The sequence below is a fragment of the Rhinoderma darwinii genome, chromosome 9 (genome assembly GCF_050947455.1).
Source record: "Rhinoderma darwinii isolate aRhiDar2 chromosome 9, aRhiDar2.hap1, whole genome shotgun sequence".
Classification (NCBI taxonomy): Eukaryota; Metazoa; Chordata; class Amphibia; order Anura; family Rhinodermatidae; genus Rhinoderma; species Rhinoderma darwinii.
In genome coordinates this window covers 79,396,266-79,414,195 of record NC_134695.1, presented here as the reverse complement: position 1 = coordinate 79,414,195, position 17,930 = coordinate 79,396,266, and the positions used below count along the sequence as shown (strand labels likewise).

Here is a 17,930-nt window from a genome sequence, read left to right as displayed (position 1 = left end):
TCCTCCTATGTCCACGCAGGGAGACGCCTTCCCAGAGCTTAAGAAAGACCCCGAAATGGTAAAGGACATCATAAATGAGGAGGAGACCCAGTTCCTGAAAACCCTCAACAGAGGGCGCCGCATCCTGGATCGGAAGATACAGAGCCTGGGGGTGGAGAGCAAGACAATCCCAGGTAAGGTCGGCCACTCGTTGAAGGGCACTCCATGACTGAGCGGTATGTGGAGACCCATGAGAGTAACCTATAGTCCCTGCCCTCCCCCAGGTGACACGGCGTGGCTGCTGTACGACACGTATGGATTCCCTGTGGATCTGACCGGCCTGATTGCAGAGGAGCGAGGTCTGAACGTGGATATGGAGAGCTTTGAGGAGGAGAGAAAGGCTGCACAGGTAACGCTGGACCTTACAGGGATTACTCACCGGCCGCTGCTGCATCCATCAATCTGTAGAGGAGGAAACCCCCCACAACGCTAGGGACGGACCTATCCCAGGGGGACCCGGTAGCTTCAGCCATGTTGGATGGTTGACCTGGTAACCTCCTATACATGAATCCACGTGCGTCTCGATAGATGAGAATTGTTTTGGGGTTCTATCCCTTATATTAGATCCGTTGTATTCTAAGCAGCCGGTGGAACTAATCGCTGTACTGCACACTATGGAATAGTCACCAGAACCTGTGTCCTGTTACAGCTCAAGTCTCAGGGGAAGGGGGCAGGAGACGAGGATCTGCTGATGTTGGATATTTACGCCATTGAAGAGTTGCGCTCTCGGGGTCTGAAGCCGACAGATGATTCCCCAAAGTACAGCTACACGTCCAGTTCTGATGGCGTCTACGGTAAGATGAGGCGGCCGCTCCCTCCGTGCCGTCGCTCCCCTGGTCTGTGTTATCTGAGTCTCGGTGATGATGTCTCGTTGCTCGGCAGAGTTTGGAGGAGTGGAGGCCACTGTGAAGGCGATCCGCCGGGAGAAGACCTTTGTGGGTGAGGTCAGCACAGGGCAGGAGTGCGGTCTGGTACTGGATCGGACCTGCTTCTATGCAGAACAAGGAGGACAGACGTACGATGAGGGGTACATGGTCCGGGAGGACGACAGCAGTGAAGACGTGAGTCCTGGATATTGTATGTGGTGACCCCGGCTGGGGGAGGGTCACATGGGGTCACATGACTGCGCTGAGCAGTTCACTTTATAGCGGAAAAATCCATGAAATCTGAGATTGTTTAGGATTTTAAGTTCTCGCTCCGAGGCGTCAATAGGCTGTTCCTTGTCATGTGACGTGTTTATTATAGATTTTCTTTTCCTAAGGCCCCATGCACATGACCGTAGTCCGTCTGATATTAAGGGCATGGCTGGCGGCTGACAGACATTTGCGGGCCGTGCTCCCATATAAAGTATGGGATCACAGGCTGTAAAAAAATAGGACTTGTCCTATCTTTTACGGAGCTTTTCTACGCCACGGACGCCTTCCCGTAAATATATGTCCACCGGCCATAGAAATGCATGGGTCCGTAATTACGGACAAAAACGTTGGTTGTGTGCATGGGGCCTAAATCCTTTCTGTTCTTTGTAGAAAACGGAGTTCAGTGTAAAGAACACGCAGGTCCGGGGCGGTTTTGTCCTGCACGTGGGGACTGTGTATGGCAGCCTGAAGGTCGGTGATCGTGTGCGGCTCTACGTGGATGAGGTGAGTGCGCGGCTCTGCCGCCTCCACTAGAGGTAATGAGATCGGCCATGTTCTAACCGATGACTATGAAACGTTGTAGACGAGGCGACGTCCAATTATGAGCAACCACACGGCCACCCACATCCTGAACTTTGCCCTGCGCTTGGTCCTTGGGGAGGCGGATCAGAGGGGGTCCCTGGTGGCTCCTGACAGGCTGAGGTTTGACTTCACAGCAAAAGGAGCCATGAGCACAAAGGAAATCCGCAGAACAGAGGAGTTGGCAAATCAGCTGATCCAGGAGAACAAGGTGAATAAGACTTTCCTCTAACCAAACCCGTCCACACCTTCCCGTACACTGACCCGTCTACACCTTCCCGTACACTGACCCGTCTACACCTTCCCGTACACTGACCCGTCTACACCTTCCCGTACACTGACCCGTCTACACCTTCCCGTACACTGACCCGTCTACACCTTCCCGTACACTGACCCGTCTACACCTTCCCGTACACTGACCCGTCTACACCTTCCCGTACACTGACCCGTCTACACCTTCCCGTACACTGACCCGTCTACACCTTCCCGTACACTGACCCGTCTACACCTTCCCGTACACTGACCCGTCTACACCTTCCCGTACACTGACCCGTCACATCATCGTGCGATACTAGTGTGTGTTGTGGTGTTTTTGTACAGACTGTCTATGCCTTGGACTGTCCTCTGGCTGCTGCTAAAGCGATTCAGGGTCTCCGCGCTGTGTTTGATGAGACTTATCCGGACCCGGTACGTGTAGTTTCTGTAGGGATTCCTGTGGAGGATCTGCTGGCTGACCCATCTGGCCCCGCGGGCTCCGTGACATCGGTGGAGTTTTGTGGTGGAACGTAAGTGATTGGTCGCTTGTTGGGCACAGGTAGATGTCCGGTGTAGCAGCCTCTGACATGGACTCTCTTACAGGCACCTGCAGAACTCTGGCCACGCTGGACAGTTTATCATTGTCACAGAAGAAGCCATCGCAAAGGGAATCCGGAGAATCGTGGCCCTCACTGGGGCGGAGGCGCAGAAGGTGAGTTGTATCTGCCTCTGTCCTGTTGGCGGTTCATTGGTGACTCAGTAAATGACTGCATTATTGGGCAATCGAAAAATAGACAGGGAGGCAGCACTTCCAAAAAACCGACCGCTTTAATCACCTGTGCAATGTTTCAGTATAACAGTACCTTTCCCAGGCAAGTATTGCCCAGCATTGAGGGCCGTGGACCTGGTCCTGTTGGGGCGTGCACCCACTCGTGGTGCGGTGGAATGTTTCTTGTTTTGTGACTGCGTTATTGGTCATTGCAGGCGGGGCGGAGGCAGGAGGCCCAGAAAGTGGCACTCGCTCAACTGGAGGCCAAAGTGAAGCAGCAGACGGCCCCCAACAAGGATGTTCAGAAGGAGATCGCTGACCTCAGTGAGGTATGACACCACAGGTTGCCCCTCGGGCTGGGCCCCTCTGACTTTGCCCCTCGGGCTGGGCCCCTCTGACTTTGCCCCTCGGGCTGGGCCCCTCTGACTTTGCCCCTCGGGCTGGGCCCCTCTGACTTTGCCCCTCGGGCTGGGCCCCTCTGACTTTGCCCCTCGGGCTGGGCCCCTCTGACTTTGCCCCTCGGGCTGGGCCCCTCTGACTTTGCCCCTCTGGCTTTGCCCCTCGGGCTGGGCCCCTCTGACTTTGCCCCTCGGGCTGGGCCCCTCTGACTTTGCCGTTCTCCTCAGACCCTGGCTACAGCCGTCATCTCTCAGTGGCAGAAGGACGAACTCAGAGAGATTCTCAAATCCCTTAAAAAGACCATGGATGATCTGGACCGCGCCACCAAAGCCGATATCCAGAAGCGGGTGAGCGCCACTCATCATATACGGCGCGCAGCTCGTTTCTTCCCAGTTTTAGATTCGGCCTTTCCTGAATAATTCCTGTTTCATCTCATCTGTCCAGGTTTTGGAGAAGACAAAACAGCTGATTGCAGAAAACCCGAACCAACCCCTCCTGGTCCTAGAGATGGAAGCCGGGGCGTCAGCCAAGGTCTCGCTGATCGTTCAGTCTTGTCTGAGGCTTCTGGGTCCCGCTGCTCTCTTCACATCCATGTTCTCCTTTCCTCAGGCGCTGAACGAATCTCTTAAACTCCTCAAGTCCCAGTCCCCGAAAACCTCGGCCATAATCTTTGCTGTAGACAATGAAGCCGGAAAAGTCACCTGCCTGTGCCAGGTCCCGCAGGTAGATATCCCCAGGTCCTGGGTTGGTGGGGTACAGAGCAGTGCTCTCCTGTATAGGTAGAAGCCTCGACCCAGTGCCCGCCACACACAAGTCTGACTGCCCGCCCGTTTTTTCCACAGGAAACTGCAGACAAAGGCCTGAAAGCCAACGAGTGGGTCCAGCAAGTCTCTGACGTGATGGATGGTAAGGGAGGAGGGAAGGACACGTCTGCGCAGGCCACGGGAAAGAACCTCCGCTGCCTCCCTGACCTGCTGAGACTGGCGGAAGACTTCGCTCAACTGAAGCTCGAATCCATGAAGAACTGAAAGGAAAAAGTCGTGACCACCCTGCAGGGGGCGCTCCTGCCGGCCGGGGCTCGGTCATCTGCCTGCCATGGAGAGGGTTATGTGACGCCACTGCCCCCGTGGACATAATTCATCCTGTAGCTTCATCACCATCTCCCCATCATTCATTGGCTCTGGGACTCGCATGGACCGTAGCTGCTCACAGTCCCTGTACTGCTGAGATGGGACTAGCCGTGGAAGGGTTAATAACGTAGAATCCGCCTCTTGTTAATAACTGTGTGTCCTGCCCTCTGGTGGTGGGGGTAATAATGTGTTGGTAGCGCCGGGATTCACCACCTTGTATGTAGAATAAGATGTGTCTGATCTTCAATAAATAATAAACTGACAAAGTGTCGCAGAGTCGTCGTGTCCTGAAAAGAGAATGTGGCCTCCAACGAGTGTAACCCCCCCCCCCCTTTACACTGGCCAGAAAATAAACCATTAGGCTGCGTTCTCACGGTGCAGATTTTGTATGCGGTTTTTAAGCCAAAACCTGAAATGGAACCTAAACACAAGAAACCTATGAAGAAAGGCCTTAGAGGTGTGATCTCCTGGATCCAATGCTGGTTTTGGATTACAAAACGCTGGCAAAATCTGCAATGTGGGAACCTAGTCTTAAAAAAAGACGTCACAGGAGTCTCTAACCGCAGGGCCGGCTCCACCTCTACCCCCGCCTCCATGTGCGAGGTTATCAGGGGCCGCTCTGTCCGCCCCTTTTGCTGCCTCGTTGGTTAGCAAGGGCCGCTCTGTCCGCCCCTTCTACCGCCTCGTTGGTTATCAGGGGCCGCTCTGTCCGCCCCTTCTGCCGTCTCGCTGGTTAGAAGGGTCCGCTCCTTCTACCGCCTCGTTGGTTATCAGGGGCCGCTCTGTCCGCTCCTTCTGCCGTCTCGCTGGTTAGAAGGGTCCGCTCCTTCTACCGCCTCGTTGGTTATCAGGGGCCGCTCTGTCCGTCCCTTCAGCCGTCTCGCTGGTTATCAAGGGCCGCTCTGTCCGCTCCTTCTGCCGTCTCGCTGGTTAGAAGGGTCCGCTCCTTCTACCGCCTCGTTGGTTATCAGGGGCCGCTCTGTCCGTCCCTTCTGCCATCTCGCTGGTTATCAGGGCCCGCTCTGTCCGCCCCTCCTGCTGTCTCGCTGGTTGTCGGAGGCCTCTCTTTCCTGCCGCTTTATTGGTTACCAGGGCCCGCTCTTTCCTTCCTTCCTGCTGCCTCGTTTGTTGTCGGAGGGCTGGTCCGCTCTCGCTGTGGTGTAGCATGCCGGGTGACAGCCGCCGTGTGCGGGGCCCGGAGGAGTCTCAGAGCCCGCTGTTGTACGCCGTGTCCAGGCAGCCGCAGGTGGGGAGGACGGGTCGTGGAGCCGGAGAGCCCCGGGCAGTGTTTGTGAGGGCCGGGCTCCTTAGTCAAGCGGCTGGCTCAGCGTATGTGGAAGCTGGAGGCACAAAGGTGCTGTGCGCGGTGTCCGGTCCCCGGGAGTGGGGCGGCGGGGGCAGAGAGAGCAGCGGACGGCTCCTGTGTGATCTGCGCTGGGCTCCGTTTTCCCGGGCAGGGGCCTGGTCCTCCTCCGCGGCCTCTGCTCGTCAGGCCAGTCTTCTGCTGCAGGAAAGCCTGGAGGCCGCGGTGCGGCTGGAGCGTTACCCCCGGGCGGAGCTGGCGGTATGGGCGCTAGTGCTGGAAGACCGGGGCTCCGCATTACCCGCGGCCGTGTCCTGCGCCTCCCTGGCCTTGGCGGACGCCGGGGTGGAGATGTACGACCTGGCGGTGGGTGCGGGGCTGAGCCGGGGCCCGGAGGGGGAGGAGCTGCTGCTGGACCCGGATGACGCCGAGGAGGAGGCCGGAGCCACCATGTACCTCAGTCTGCTGCCTGCACTCAACCAGGTACCGGAGCAGCAGTTCTGATACACAGTAACAAACCCTCAGCTGTGAGAAATCCGTGTAGACGGTCCTGTGTGAGGTGGATACAGACGTCAGCATAATACACTGTAACAAAGCGGGAGACGGGTCAGGGGGTCCGGTATATTGGGGGAGTCAGGGGGACACTTCTCCCTGGGGATGGAGTGGAGTCCCGTGTATTGTGGGGTGTCTGTGGTCGGGTGTCCCGTGTATTTTGGGGTGTCTGGTCGGGGGTCCCGTGTATTTTGGGGTGTCTGTGGTTGGGGGTCCCGTGTATTTTGTGGTGTCTGTGGTTGGGGGTCCCGTGTATTTTGGGGTGTCGGGGGTCCCGTGTATTTTGGGGTGTCTGGTCGGGGGTCCCGTGTATTTTGGGGTGTCTGTGGTCCCGTGTATTTTGGGGTGTCTGTGGTTGGGGGTCCCGTGTATTTTGGGGTGTCTGTGGTTGGGGGTCCCGTGTATTTTGGGGTGTCTGTGGTTGGGGGTCCCGTGTATTTTGGGGTGTCTGTGGTCGGGGGGTCCCGTGTATTTTGGGGTGTCTGTGGTCGGGGGGTCCCGTGTATTTTGGGGTGTCTGTGGTTGGGGTGGTCGGGGTGTATTTTGGGGTGTCGGGGGTCCCGTGTATTGTGGGGTGTCTGTGGTCAGGGGTCCCGTGTATTGTGGGGTGTCTGGTCGGGGTGTACGTGTAACGTGGGGTGTCTGTGGTCGGGGGTCCTGTGTATTTCGGGGTGTCTGTGGTCAGGGGTCCTGTGTATTGTGGGGTGTCTGGTCGGGGGTCCCGTGTATTTTGGGGTGTCTGTGGTCGGGGGTCCCGTGTATTTCGGGGTGTCTGTGGTCGGGGGTCCTGTGTATTGTGCGGTGTCTGTGGTCGGGGGTCCCGTGTATTTTGGGGTGTCTGGTCGGGGTGTACGTGTAACAGGACTTGTCTCTTGTCATCCAGGTCTCCGGCCTCCTGTGCAGCGGGGAGTGGGAAGGTGAGAGCTCGGTGGCGGCGGTGCGGATGGGCATGGAGGGCTGCCAGCGGCTGTACCCGGTGCTGCAGCAGAGTCTCCTCAAGGCAACAAAGAGGAAGATCCCGACCCCACAGCCCCAGTCCGGATAACAGTGACCGTGTGACCGCCGGGGTAATGGCGGCTGCAGATTCAGGGATGACCTTCTGTATATATTCTGGTTGCGTGGAGGACTAAAGCGCTGGTGACCGAGGAGGGCGGGGCTTTGACTGCTGTTGTCACAGCTCCTCCCCATCACTGACCAGTTTGTGGTGTTTTTTTTGGTAAGAATTGTAAATTAAAATTCCTTATTTTGAGCCGCTGGTCATGTGATTATCCCCTCCCCCAACAGGATTGACTCAGAAAATTGCTGAAACAAGGTGCTGGGGGGACGGAGCCGTCTGGTCGTTATATTATGCGGTGCAGAAACGAGATCGATATTCTATTCTGTATACATATATATCACTGTCTCAGCCGATTCCGTCAGTTCAGAGCGGGGGACGCGTGTCTGACAGGATCCAGCTGATATCGATCACAACCTAATATCGGTGTCGCGCGTCCCCCGCTCTGAACTGATGGAATCGGCTAAGACAACGATGAACCGCCTGACGGGAGATACAAGGGTCACGGGGTTTGGAGTCTCTGGTGGGCTCCAGGTTACCAGGACTGGGGGGGTCTGATGTCATTTTATGTCCTCAGAGACAAGAGAAATATTTTTCTCAGCAGCAGAGGCCAGAAAGATAACCACATTTTTTTGGTCATCACCCCTCCCAAAATATACAATAAAAAGTGAACAAAAAGTCGCATGTACGCCAAAATGGTACCGATACAAACTACAACCCGTCCCGCAAAAAACAAGCCCTTACACCGCTCTATTGACTGAAAAATAAAAGTTCTGGCTCTCAGAAAACGGGGACACAGAAGATTATTTATTTTATAAAGAAGTGATTTTATTGCACAAACGCTGCAAAACATAAAAAACTATATACATCTGGTGTCGCCGTAATCGCACCGACCCGCAGAATAACGTAAAATGGTCATTTATAGCCCAGGGTGAAGGCCATTAAAAAAAAATACTTTGTCAGAATTGATGGTTTTTGGTCACCCGGCTTGCCAAAAAATGGAATAAAACATGATCAAAAAAATGTCTGGTACCCCAAAATGGTACCAATGAAAACTACAGATTGTCCCGCAAAGAATAAACCCTCACACGGCTCCGGTGGTGAAAAAATAAAGTTCCGGCTCTCAGAATATGGCGATGCAAAATGTGCAGAGTGTCCAAAAGCAGATAAGATCGGGCGCCATTTATCAGTGCGACACCGGCCACATGACTGCAGATTATTATTTTAGGCGGGATTCACACGACCGGGTCGGGTCCCGAGCCCGAGTGTCGGCCGGTAAAATCGGGCATTTTGCCCGGCCGGTTTGCATAAAGTTATGCATCCGTGCCGGGCAGATCTGGACAGTGACATCAGCGGCAGCTCCTGAAGGGGAATCCCCATGTGTTCGGGGATTCTGCTTCAGGAGTTTCCCCTGATGTCACTGCCCAGATATGGACAGAGACATCAAGCGCTCTGTCCAGGAGCGGAATCCCCGTAAACACGGGGATTCCGCTCCTTCAAGGAGCTAAAGTGCGGCTAGCGCATAGATACCTCCCCGCTCTGCTATAGTGGGGTCGCTACAGTGCTGCTGCTGCTACTAGCGGCGCCATCGAAGGTGTCGCCGGGCCAGGGTGCTTTTAACAAGCAGGGGAAGGGAGCCAGCGCAGCGCTCCCTCCACCTGCTGTACACCCCGGCCCTGCCACACAGTGTACAGCGATGCCATTCGTCAGAATGGCATCAACTCCTCCTCCTCCTCACATGCACTCTGCGCTGTGAGGAGGAGGAGATAGAGCGCAAGCTCCGGAAAACCCGGACATCACTCGGGACACATTCCGGTGATGGCCGTGTAATACCCGGCCCCATAGACTTCTATGGGGGCCGGGTACCCGGGCAAAGATAGAGCATGTCCTATTTTTTGACGACCGGATTTCCCGGCCGTCAAAAAATTGGTCGTGTGAATAGCCCCATTAGGGGTCTATCATTCCTAATGCAGCCGGGTGCCGGCCGATTTATGAACGGCCGGGAAACCCTGCCGTGTGAATGAGGCCTTACTGCATTATTATACCCTCTTATTATACCCTGATGTACTCCGCACAGATAACATGTACCCCGCACAGGTAACATACGCCCCCACATTATAAACTGAAACACCAGTAAAACCCCAAACAGAACTACCACCAAGCTACATCTGCGCCCCAAAAGCCAAATGGCGCTCCCTCCCTTCTGAGCCCTGCAGCGTGCCTAAACACCAGTTTACGTCCATAGATATGGCATCGCCATACCCGGGAGAACCCACTTAATATTTTATGAGGTATTTGTGGCACAAACTGGGCATAACATGTAGTGCACTAAAATGGCATATGAGTGGAAAATTTTAATTTAATTTTCACTTTGCACCATCCACTGCACATTAACCCCTGCGCGCACCACGACTTAATAGCATGTCGTAGTGTGGGGGGGTGATGTATGGAGCGTCTGACGTGAAAATGGCAAAATCACTGTTTTTTGGTCACCTCGGCTCTACCAAGAAATGCAATAAAAAGTGCTCAAAAAAAATGGTACCAATAAAAACGACCGCTCGTCCCTCAATAAATAAGCCCTCACACCGCTCTATTGACGGAAAAATAAAGTTGTGGCTCTTGGAACGCGGGGAGGAAAAAACTAAAAAGGAAAAGAAAAACATGCATCAGTCCGGAAAGGGTTAATTAAGCTCTAATGAAAAACCATTTATGACCACACGTGGGGTATCGCCGCACTCGGGAGAAATTGCTTTACAAATATTGGGGTGCTTTTACCCCCTTTATCCTTTGTGAAATTGAAAAAATGCAACATTTTAGTGGAAGAAATGTCGATATTCATTTTCACGGCCTAATTCTAATAAATCCTGCAAAAGACTTGTGGGGTCTAAATGCCCACTATATCCCTAGATAGATTCCTTAAGTGGAGTAATTTCCAAAATGGGGGTGACTTTTGGGGGGGTTTCCACTGTTTCGGTCTCTCAGGGGCTTTACAAATGCGACATGGCACCCAGAAACCATTTCAGCTAAATTTGAGCTCCAAAAGCCAAATAGCGCTCCTTCCCTTCTAAGCCCCGCTGTGGGTCCAAACAGCTGTTTATTACTACATATGGCATATTTCCGTAATCGGGAGAAATTGTTTTACTAATGTTGGGGTGCTTTTTCTCCTTTATTCCTTGTAAAAATTAAAAATGGCTACCTTTTTTCAGAGAAAAAGTCGATTTTTACCTTTATAGAATAATTCCAATGAATTCAGCAAAACAACTGTGGGGTCAAAATGCTAACTTTACCCCTAGAAAAATTCCTTGAGGGGTGTAGTTTCCAAAATGGGGTCACTTTCCGGGGGTTTCCACTATTTTGTTCCCTCCAGTGCATTTCAAACGTGACACGGCACTGAAAACTATTCCAGCAAAATCAGAATTTCAAAATCCAAATGGTGCTCCTTCCCTTCTGAGCCCCGCCATGGGTCCAAACAGCAGTTTATTACCACATATGGGGTATTGCTATAATCGGGAGAAATTGCTTTACATATGTTGGGGTGTTTTTTCTCTTTTATTCCTTGGAAAAATTAAAAATTTCTATGTTTTTTCAGAAAAAAATGTAGATTTTCATCTTCACAAACTAATTCAAATAAATTTAGCAAAAAAAACGGTTTCAAAATGCTAACTGTACCCCTAGATAAATTCCCTGAGGGGTGGAGTTTCCAAAATGGGGTCACTTTTGTGGGTCTTTATTGCTTTGTCCCCACAAGACCCCTTCAAACCTGACATGAGGCCTAAAATATATGCTAAAAAAAAAAGGAGGCCCCAAAATCCTGTAGGTGCTCCTTTGCTTCTGAGGCCGGTGGCTCAGTCCATGACCGAACTAGGGCCACATGTGGGATATTTCTAAAAACTGCAGAATCTGGGCAATAAATAATAAGTTACATTTCTCGGGTAAAACCTTCTGTGGTGCAGAAAAAAATGTATTACAAATGAATTGTGTAAAAAAAAAAAATTACATTTGTAAATTTCACCTCTACTTTGCTTTAATTCCTGTGAAACGCCTAAAGGGTTAAAACACTTTCTCAATGCTGTTTTGAATACTTTGAGGGGTGACGTTTTCAAAATGGGGTGATTTATGGGGGTTTCTAATATATAAGGCCCTCAAAGCCGCTTCACAACTGAACTCGTCCCTGAAAAAATAGGCTTTTGAAATTTTCTTGAAAATATGAGAAATCGCTGCTAAAGTTCTAAGTCTTGTGAGGTCCTAGAAAAATAAAAGGATGTTCAGAAAACGATGCCAAACTAAAGTAGACCTGTGGGGGATGGTAACTAGTAACTATTTTGTGTGGAATTACTTTCTCAAATTTTTTCACTAACAAAGTCCAACATGTCACGAGAAAACAATCTCAGAATCGCCCGGATAGACAAAAGCGTTCCGGAGTTATTACCACATAAAGTGACACATGTCAGATTTGAAAAATCGGCTTCGTCCTGAAGGGGTTAATGTTATTTCACAGCACAAATCTACCGACCCAAGATCTACTTATTATTCCACCGGCCCCTCGAATCTGCCCCCCCCCCCACAGCTACTGACTGGTGTCACTACCTAATCTGCATACACTTGCCCCAGATCTACCAACCATTATTCCCCTCCCCCCCCACCGATCCACCAGAGGGTGCGGCTGAGGACTAGACTGGTGCCAGGTGGGTATGAGGCTCCTGCTATTGACCCAGCCCCCGCTGCTGTCCCTCATGTCTATAGCGCCAACATATTCCACAGCGCTGCACAAGCAAGAGAATTTTTAAAAACACAGTAAGGAGATGTTCACACGCACGGTCTTCAGACGTAATTTGGGAGTTTACGCCTGAAAAAACGGCTCCATTCCGCCTACAAACATCTGCCTATTGCTTTCAATGGGTTTTACGATGTTCTGTTCCCACGATGTGTAATTGTACGCGTCGCTGTCAAAATACGGCGCGTAAAAAGACGCCGGCGAAAAAGTGCATGTCAATTCTTGGGAGGTTTTTGGAGCAGTTTTTCATTGACTCCATTGAAAATCAGCTCCAACGTCTAAAATATGCCGCGAAAACCGCGAGTTGCTACAAATACGGCTGAAAATACGGCGTAAACAGCTCCTGATTTTCAGACGTATTTTGCTAAGCCGTAGGAACATACCTTAATAGGAGTGACTGAAGAGCTAACAATCTAATGTAGCAGGGCAGGTGCCCACTCACCCGGCCTCTGTGCGGTCACAAAGTCAGGAACCTGCTCAGAACTGGGACCCACGATGCGGAATGCCCAGGAGTCTCCAGGTGCCCCCTCTGTGTCCGGCCCAGGCGGGTCATCTGCTGCATCCATCACCGAGGCCACAATGGGGGAAGACTCCCAGGGCGGCTCGCCAACTACAACTCCCAGCAGGTCCTGATCATTACAGACCACAGTAATAATTCAATGAGCTATAATATAATGCAAACAGTCTAAATAAAGTCACGCGACCCATCAAAACCCGAAGAAAGGAACAATACAACCCCCATCATTTCTATGACTGACCGATAATCCGGAATATTTGATAATGCAGCGCTATCTGCCAGGTCCTGGTCTCTAATTCCAGCATGCTCCCACCCTGCAGCTGCTGGGAGTTGTAGTTTCACAGATCTCCGGTTGAAGACCACTGTATACAGCACCATCTAGTGGCCACAACAAGAACGGGACAGACGACAAATTAAATAACGGATCCATAGAGTAACAGGAGCGCTAATAAATGTGGCAGCGACGTCACCCTGTGTGTTGATTTTGACAACTCCCTCACGTGTTGTGGAAACTATGGCGCAGTAAATAGTGCGATGGTAACGTGTGCGGCAACACAGCAACTGCGGGAGAATAAACCGGAGACAGACGACAAGTGCTTCTTGTTTATTATTCCAAACGCATTCCCACCCGGGGCAGCACCCCGACGATCGCTCTAGAAAGTGCACAGAGAATAATACTGATAAGCCCCGCCCCTGAGGAGCCGGAGGACAAAGCAAATGAACGTCACGAAGAGCCACATTTATATCAAACACTGATAGTCTTTACGCCGCAACCAGTAAATACGAGCACAGCGCCTGTACGGTCATGATCGAGCCATAAGCACGTGACCCAGAGCAACCAATCAGAGATCATGCTTCATTTTTCCAGTGAAGTTTAGAGTAAGCCGAGCTGTGATTGGCTGCTCTACGTAACACGGCGACACCTCCCCTAATACACGAGACATCGCAGCAGAACACTAGGGAATACGCCGTGTATAGGACACAGCAAAAAAAAAACACGACAGCGAGAACCTCTGTGCAGGCGGCCATCTTGTGGGGGCCCGCAGCGTTGTGTTCACTTGAGGTGCAACTACAGATTCATGACGGAGTCCCAGGCAGCGTTTACCATATAAAAATAGCGCCGTCACATGCACAGGAGCCGCTCAGAACATCAGGAATCCCAAAACATTTAGTCCATTGTCATCTCAGAAGAAGCCGCCACATGCAGCCAAATACAGAGAGTGGGGGAGGGGAAACCGGAGATGCCTGCACCGGGATCGGTCACATTATAGGGGCAAAATACTGGAAAGCAAAGGGGAGGGGGATCCTGACCGCAGAGAGAATTTATGTGAATGAACAATAATCATGGACAAATAGTTCTGCAACTTTCCAATAGACTTGATATTTTAATTTCTCACCATTTTCAGGTTCTTTGCTTGTCAGTGAATGGAAACAATTTGGCTTACATTCAGAGGCTGAAACCGGGTCCTGACCTAGTCCTGCTTACATTGCTGCGAGTTTGTTACAATCAGAACCGATAAAAACACAGGGACATATACAGAAACACCGAAAAAGGCCATACTTACAAATGGACACAGCCAGGCCAGAAATGCTGATGAAAGGGCGAGCGGGTGCTTTAAATAATAATAGCCACTCCCACTAGTCTTGAGGGGAGGGGCATGTGGTGCATGGGATGTGTAGTAAGAAATAATAAATGAATAGTGTGTGTGCAAGTGTAATACTATAAGTGAAATATAGGGGGCAGTAATAAATGAAGTGCCTCAATAGAAATAAATGGATAATGGGGTGCAAGTGAGTGAAACATGGAGGGATAGTGTGTACGTCATGAGGCACAACGTGTATAGCCAGGTAGAAGCCTATTTGTGACGCCTTGATAATTCATAGAGCGGGCTACCCTGCTTGCTATGCCAAACATTCGCTTCTTTTGGACACAGCCGGGTCTTTGATGCTGGGAGAGCATGGTGTGTTGTTGTTTGGCATAGCAAGCAGGGTAGCCCGCTCTATGAATTATCAAGGCGTCACAAATAGGCTTCTACCTGGCTATACACGTTGTGCCTTATGACGTACACACTATCCCTCCATGTTTCACTCACTTGCACCCCATTATCCATTTATTTCTATTGAGGCACTTCATTTATTACTGCCCCCTATATTTCACTTATAGTATTACACTTGCACATACACTATTCATTTATTATTTCTTACTACACATCCCATGCACCACAAGCCCCTCCCCTCAAGACTAGTGGGAGTGGCTATTATTATTTAAAGCACCCGCTCGCCCTTTCATCAGCATTTCTGGCCTGGCTGTGTCCATTTGCAAGTATGGCCTTTTTCGGAGTTTGTTACAATGTACGCAGTATAGGTAAGCTTGTAATCTAGTCTGTACGCCATTCACTGACAGCAAGCAGAGATCTTGACAACTTCTGCATCGTTTTTGGCCATTGTTATCACAGCAAACTGAGGTCCGGGGTCCAGGCCGGGTCACTCTCGCCCCCTGTGGCCGGAGCAGGGGGAGGGTCAGACATTACAGAGCAGCTTACGAGACGGTCCAGCAAATTTCTACAACATGATTGGCTGAAGCAACGAGGATTGTACAAGGCCAGCTTTATACGTTCCAGCAGATTGTCATTAGTGAGAACTCCCTGGCAGGAGAGCGGGTGCCCGGTATACACAGTGGAGCACACAGCGCAGGAGCGCCTCCAGGTGAAGTCTGATTGGCTGAGATGAAGCGTCTCCTCGTTGTCAGTGGACACAACCCATTACAATGTGGAAACATCCAGAACAAGGGGAGCACCCGGTTCAGTCACCCCCAAATAACCGCCGGTAACATTACACCCCGAGGAGTCACAATTCATCATTTACACCGGAGCCGTAATCCAACTGCTGAGACTCCACGTCAATGGTGGCCAAATCTGGAGGGGCGGGACCTCCGTTTTCTATTGTGACGGGCAGCGGGCGGAGTTTACAGGGACTGCCCGCCGTACACCTTGATTTTTCCCTCCCGGGAAAGAGTGTCAATAATTTGCGCTTCAAAGTCTGCGTCATGCACTCCAGTTTTACGGAATTCGCCAGCGTATCGGTTGTTTTCCCAGTAGTGATGCCAGTTTCCCCGGTTATCTGCGCCAAAGCCAAAAACATTCACCTGGAGGGAACCAAGGAATATATACAGAGGTTAATGACAACAAGCAGGAAGAAGAAAGCGCTGTGGGCGGAGTCAGGATACACTGCAGACCCAGCGGGCGCTCACCTCGTCACAGACATGGAGGGCGGAGAACAGGACCAGCATGCCGGTGGAGGGGTATCGGCCGTGGTGCTCCGTCCAGCGATCGTGGATGTATTTGAAGAACGCCGGATTATAGATCTGAACCTGAGAAGAACGGAGAAAATCATAATGTGCTCCACCCACTCACTGACACTGGCTCCACCCACCTCTCCGTGCAACCCACCCCTCAGCTCCACCCACTCACTGACACTGGCTCCACCCACCTCTCAGTCCAACCCACCCCCTCAGCTCCACCCACTCACTGACACTGGCTCCACCCACCTCTCAGTGCAACCCACCCCCTTAGCTCCACCCACTCACTGACACTGGCTCCACCCCACCTCTCAGTGCAACCCACCCCTCAGCTCCACCCACTCACTGACACTGGCTCCACCCACCTCTGTGCAACCCAACCCTCAGCTCTACACTCACTGGCTCCACCCACCTCTCAGTGCAACCCAACCCTCAGCTCCACCCATTCACTGCCACTGGCTCTACCCACCTTTCAGTGCAGCTCAACCCTCAGTTCCACCCACTTACTGACACTGGCTCCACCCACCTCCCCCCACTCACTGCTCCCCCCGTCCTCCCCTGTAAGACAGCCGCTTATGATGTAACATCCAGTAATAGAAGAGATTTCAGTGATAATCCCACAATCCGCGTCCTCACCTTCTCCTTGTCCACGCGCAGGAACGCCTTGACTGGAGCGTATGTGCTGTAAGGAGGAGACAAGCGGCGGTCACTGACTCGATCAATAGACAATATGGGCACGCTGGACTAGAAAACCGTGGATATGGCCAAGGAATTCACTCTTTTCCAGCCACCAGGTGGCGCTACAGATTCCCACATTACTTCCCACAGATTCCCACATATCCCAGGTACTTACAAGCGGATCTGCCCAGTGGAGAGGGCGCTGGTGATCCACAGGAGATCCAGTGCTTTAAACGGGACCAGCACAAAGCTGACGTTGGTGGGGAGATTCTTAGCACTTTCCGGGTACATAAAGTGGTGGGTGGTCCTGGAGCCGACGTCATCCTCATAGCCAAGTGTAGGAGCCTGGTTTATCCTGAGACAAGAGAACCGGCGTTACATTCATGATACGGCGTGGGCGACACTTTACGTCAGGACCTTGTGCTGGTGCATGCTGGGAGTGGAGCTGCAGAACTCGGAATCTAATGTGTATAATGTAATAATTCTGCCCTATGGAAATGTGACCACCAGGGGGCTGCAGCGAGTCTAAACCTGCAGACTGTCTATATGTACTGTGAAGGTAAATAGTCTATTGTCCTCTGTTATCAGCCATTTCAGGCTTGGGAGGGGCCGTAATGTTCTTCAATTGGATGAGTGACAGGAAGTTCATAAATAAGCCTCCACTCCTCCCGATCCCTATTTTATGTCACATATCTGTAATAACCTCCAGAGACATTACATCATATGTGTGACTGATATCAGCCGCTCCTCTTATAACACTCCAGTACTATTATAACCTCCAGAGACATTACATCATATGTGTGACTGATATCAGCCGCTCCTCTTATATCACTCCAGTACTATTATATCCTCCAGAGACATTACATCATATGTGTGACTGATATCAGCCGCTCCTCTTATATCACTCCAGTACTATTATATCCTCCAGAGACATTACATCATATGTGTGACTGATATCAGCCGCTCCTCTTATAACACTCCAGTACTATTATAACCTCCAGAGACATTACATCATATGTGTGACTGATATCAGCCGCTCCTCTTATATCACTCCAGCACTATTATATCCTCCAGAGACATTACATCATATGTGACTGATATCAGCCGCTCCTCTTATATCACTCCAGCACTATTATATCCTCCAGAGACATTACATCATATGTGACTGATATCAGCCGCTCCTCTTATAACACTCCAGCACTATTATATCCTCCAGAGACATTACATCATATGTGTGACTGATATCAGCCGCTCCTCTTCTAACACTCCAGTACTATTATATCCTCCAGAGACATTACATCATATATGTGACTGATATCAGCCGCTCGTCTTATATCACTCCAGCACTATTATATCCTCCAGAGACATTACATCATATGTGACTGATATCAGCCGCTCCTCTTATATCACTCCAGCACTATTATATCCTCCAGAGACATTACATCAT

General features: G+C 51.3%; 3 protein-coding genes across 5 annotated transcripts in view; 2 read left to right on the top strand and 1 right to left on the bottom strand.

Annotated features, from left to right (window-relative positions):
* The window catches only part of AARS1 (alanyl-tRNA synthetase 1), a 33,971-nt gene extending 29,398 nt beyond the window's left edge, over positions 1 to 4,573 (top strand). For both annotated transcript variants that reach the window (XM_075838254.1, XM_075838255.1), the window contains 13 exons: positions 20 to 173; positions 264 to 388; positions 689 to 833; positions 922 to 1,100; positions 1,566 to 1,679; positions 1,759 to 1,965; positions 2,355 to 2,539; positions 2,613 to 2,721; positions 2,994 to 3,107; positions 3,405 to 3,524; positions 3,622 to 3,708; positions 3,787 to 3,900; positions 4,020 to 4,573. In XM_075838254.1, coding sequence (XP_075694369.1) covers positions 20 to 173; positions 264 to 388; positions 689 to 833; positions 922 to 1,100; positions 1,566 to 1,679; positions 1,759 to 1,965; positions 2,355 to 2,539; positions 2,613 to 2,721; positions 2,994 to 3,107; positions 3,405 to 3,524; positions 3,622 to 3,708; positions 3,787 to 3,900; positions 4,020 to 4,205 — 1,839 coding nt within the window. In that variant the 3' untranslated portion in view covers positions 4,206 to 4,573. The remainder of the gene's footprint in view (positions 1 to 19; positions 174 to 263; positions 389 to 688; positions 834 to 921; positions 1,101 to 1,565; positions 1,680 to 1,758; positions 1,966 to 2,354; positions 2,540 to 2,612; positions 2,722 to 2,993; positions 3,108 to 3,404; positions 3,525 to 3,621; positions 3,709 to 3,786; positions 3,901 to 4,019) is intronic.
* Positions 4,574 to 5,335: 762 nt separating this feature from the next.
* Positions 5,336 to 7,411, top strand: EXOSC6 (exosome component 6). Its single transcript, XM_075838263.1, has 2 exons — positions 5,336 to 6,093; positions 7,046 to 7,411. Exons 1-2 carry the CDS (start codon positions 5,473 to 5,475, stop codon positions 7,205 to 7,207), a joined length of 783 nt encoding a protein of 260 aa, XP_075694378.1. The 5' UTR covers positions 5,336 to 5,472; the 3' UTR covers positions 7,208 to 7,411.
* A 7,404-nt stretch (positions 7,412 to 14,815) lies between these two features.
* Positions 14,816 to 17,930, bottom strand: part of ST3GAL2 (ST3 beta-galactoside alpha-2,3-sialyltransferase 2) — a 46,331-nt gene continuing 43,216 nt past the window's right edge. For both annotated transcript variants that reach the window (XM_075838253.1, XM_075838252.1), the window contains exons 4-7: positions 16,659 to 16,838; positions 16,442 to 16,487; positions 15,758 to 15,877; positions 14,816 to 15,652 (exon numbers count right to left, since the gene is read on the bottom strand). In XM_075838253.1, coding sequence (XP_075694368.1) covers positions 15,473 to 15,652; positions 15,758 to 15,877; positions 16,442 to 16,487; positions 16,659 to 16,838 — 526 coding nt within the window. In that variant the 3' untranslated portion in view covers positions 14,816 to 15,472. The remainder of the gene's footprint in view (positions 15,653 to 15,757; positions 15,878 to 16,441; positions 16,488 to 16,658; positions 16,839 to 17,930) is intronic.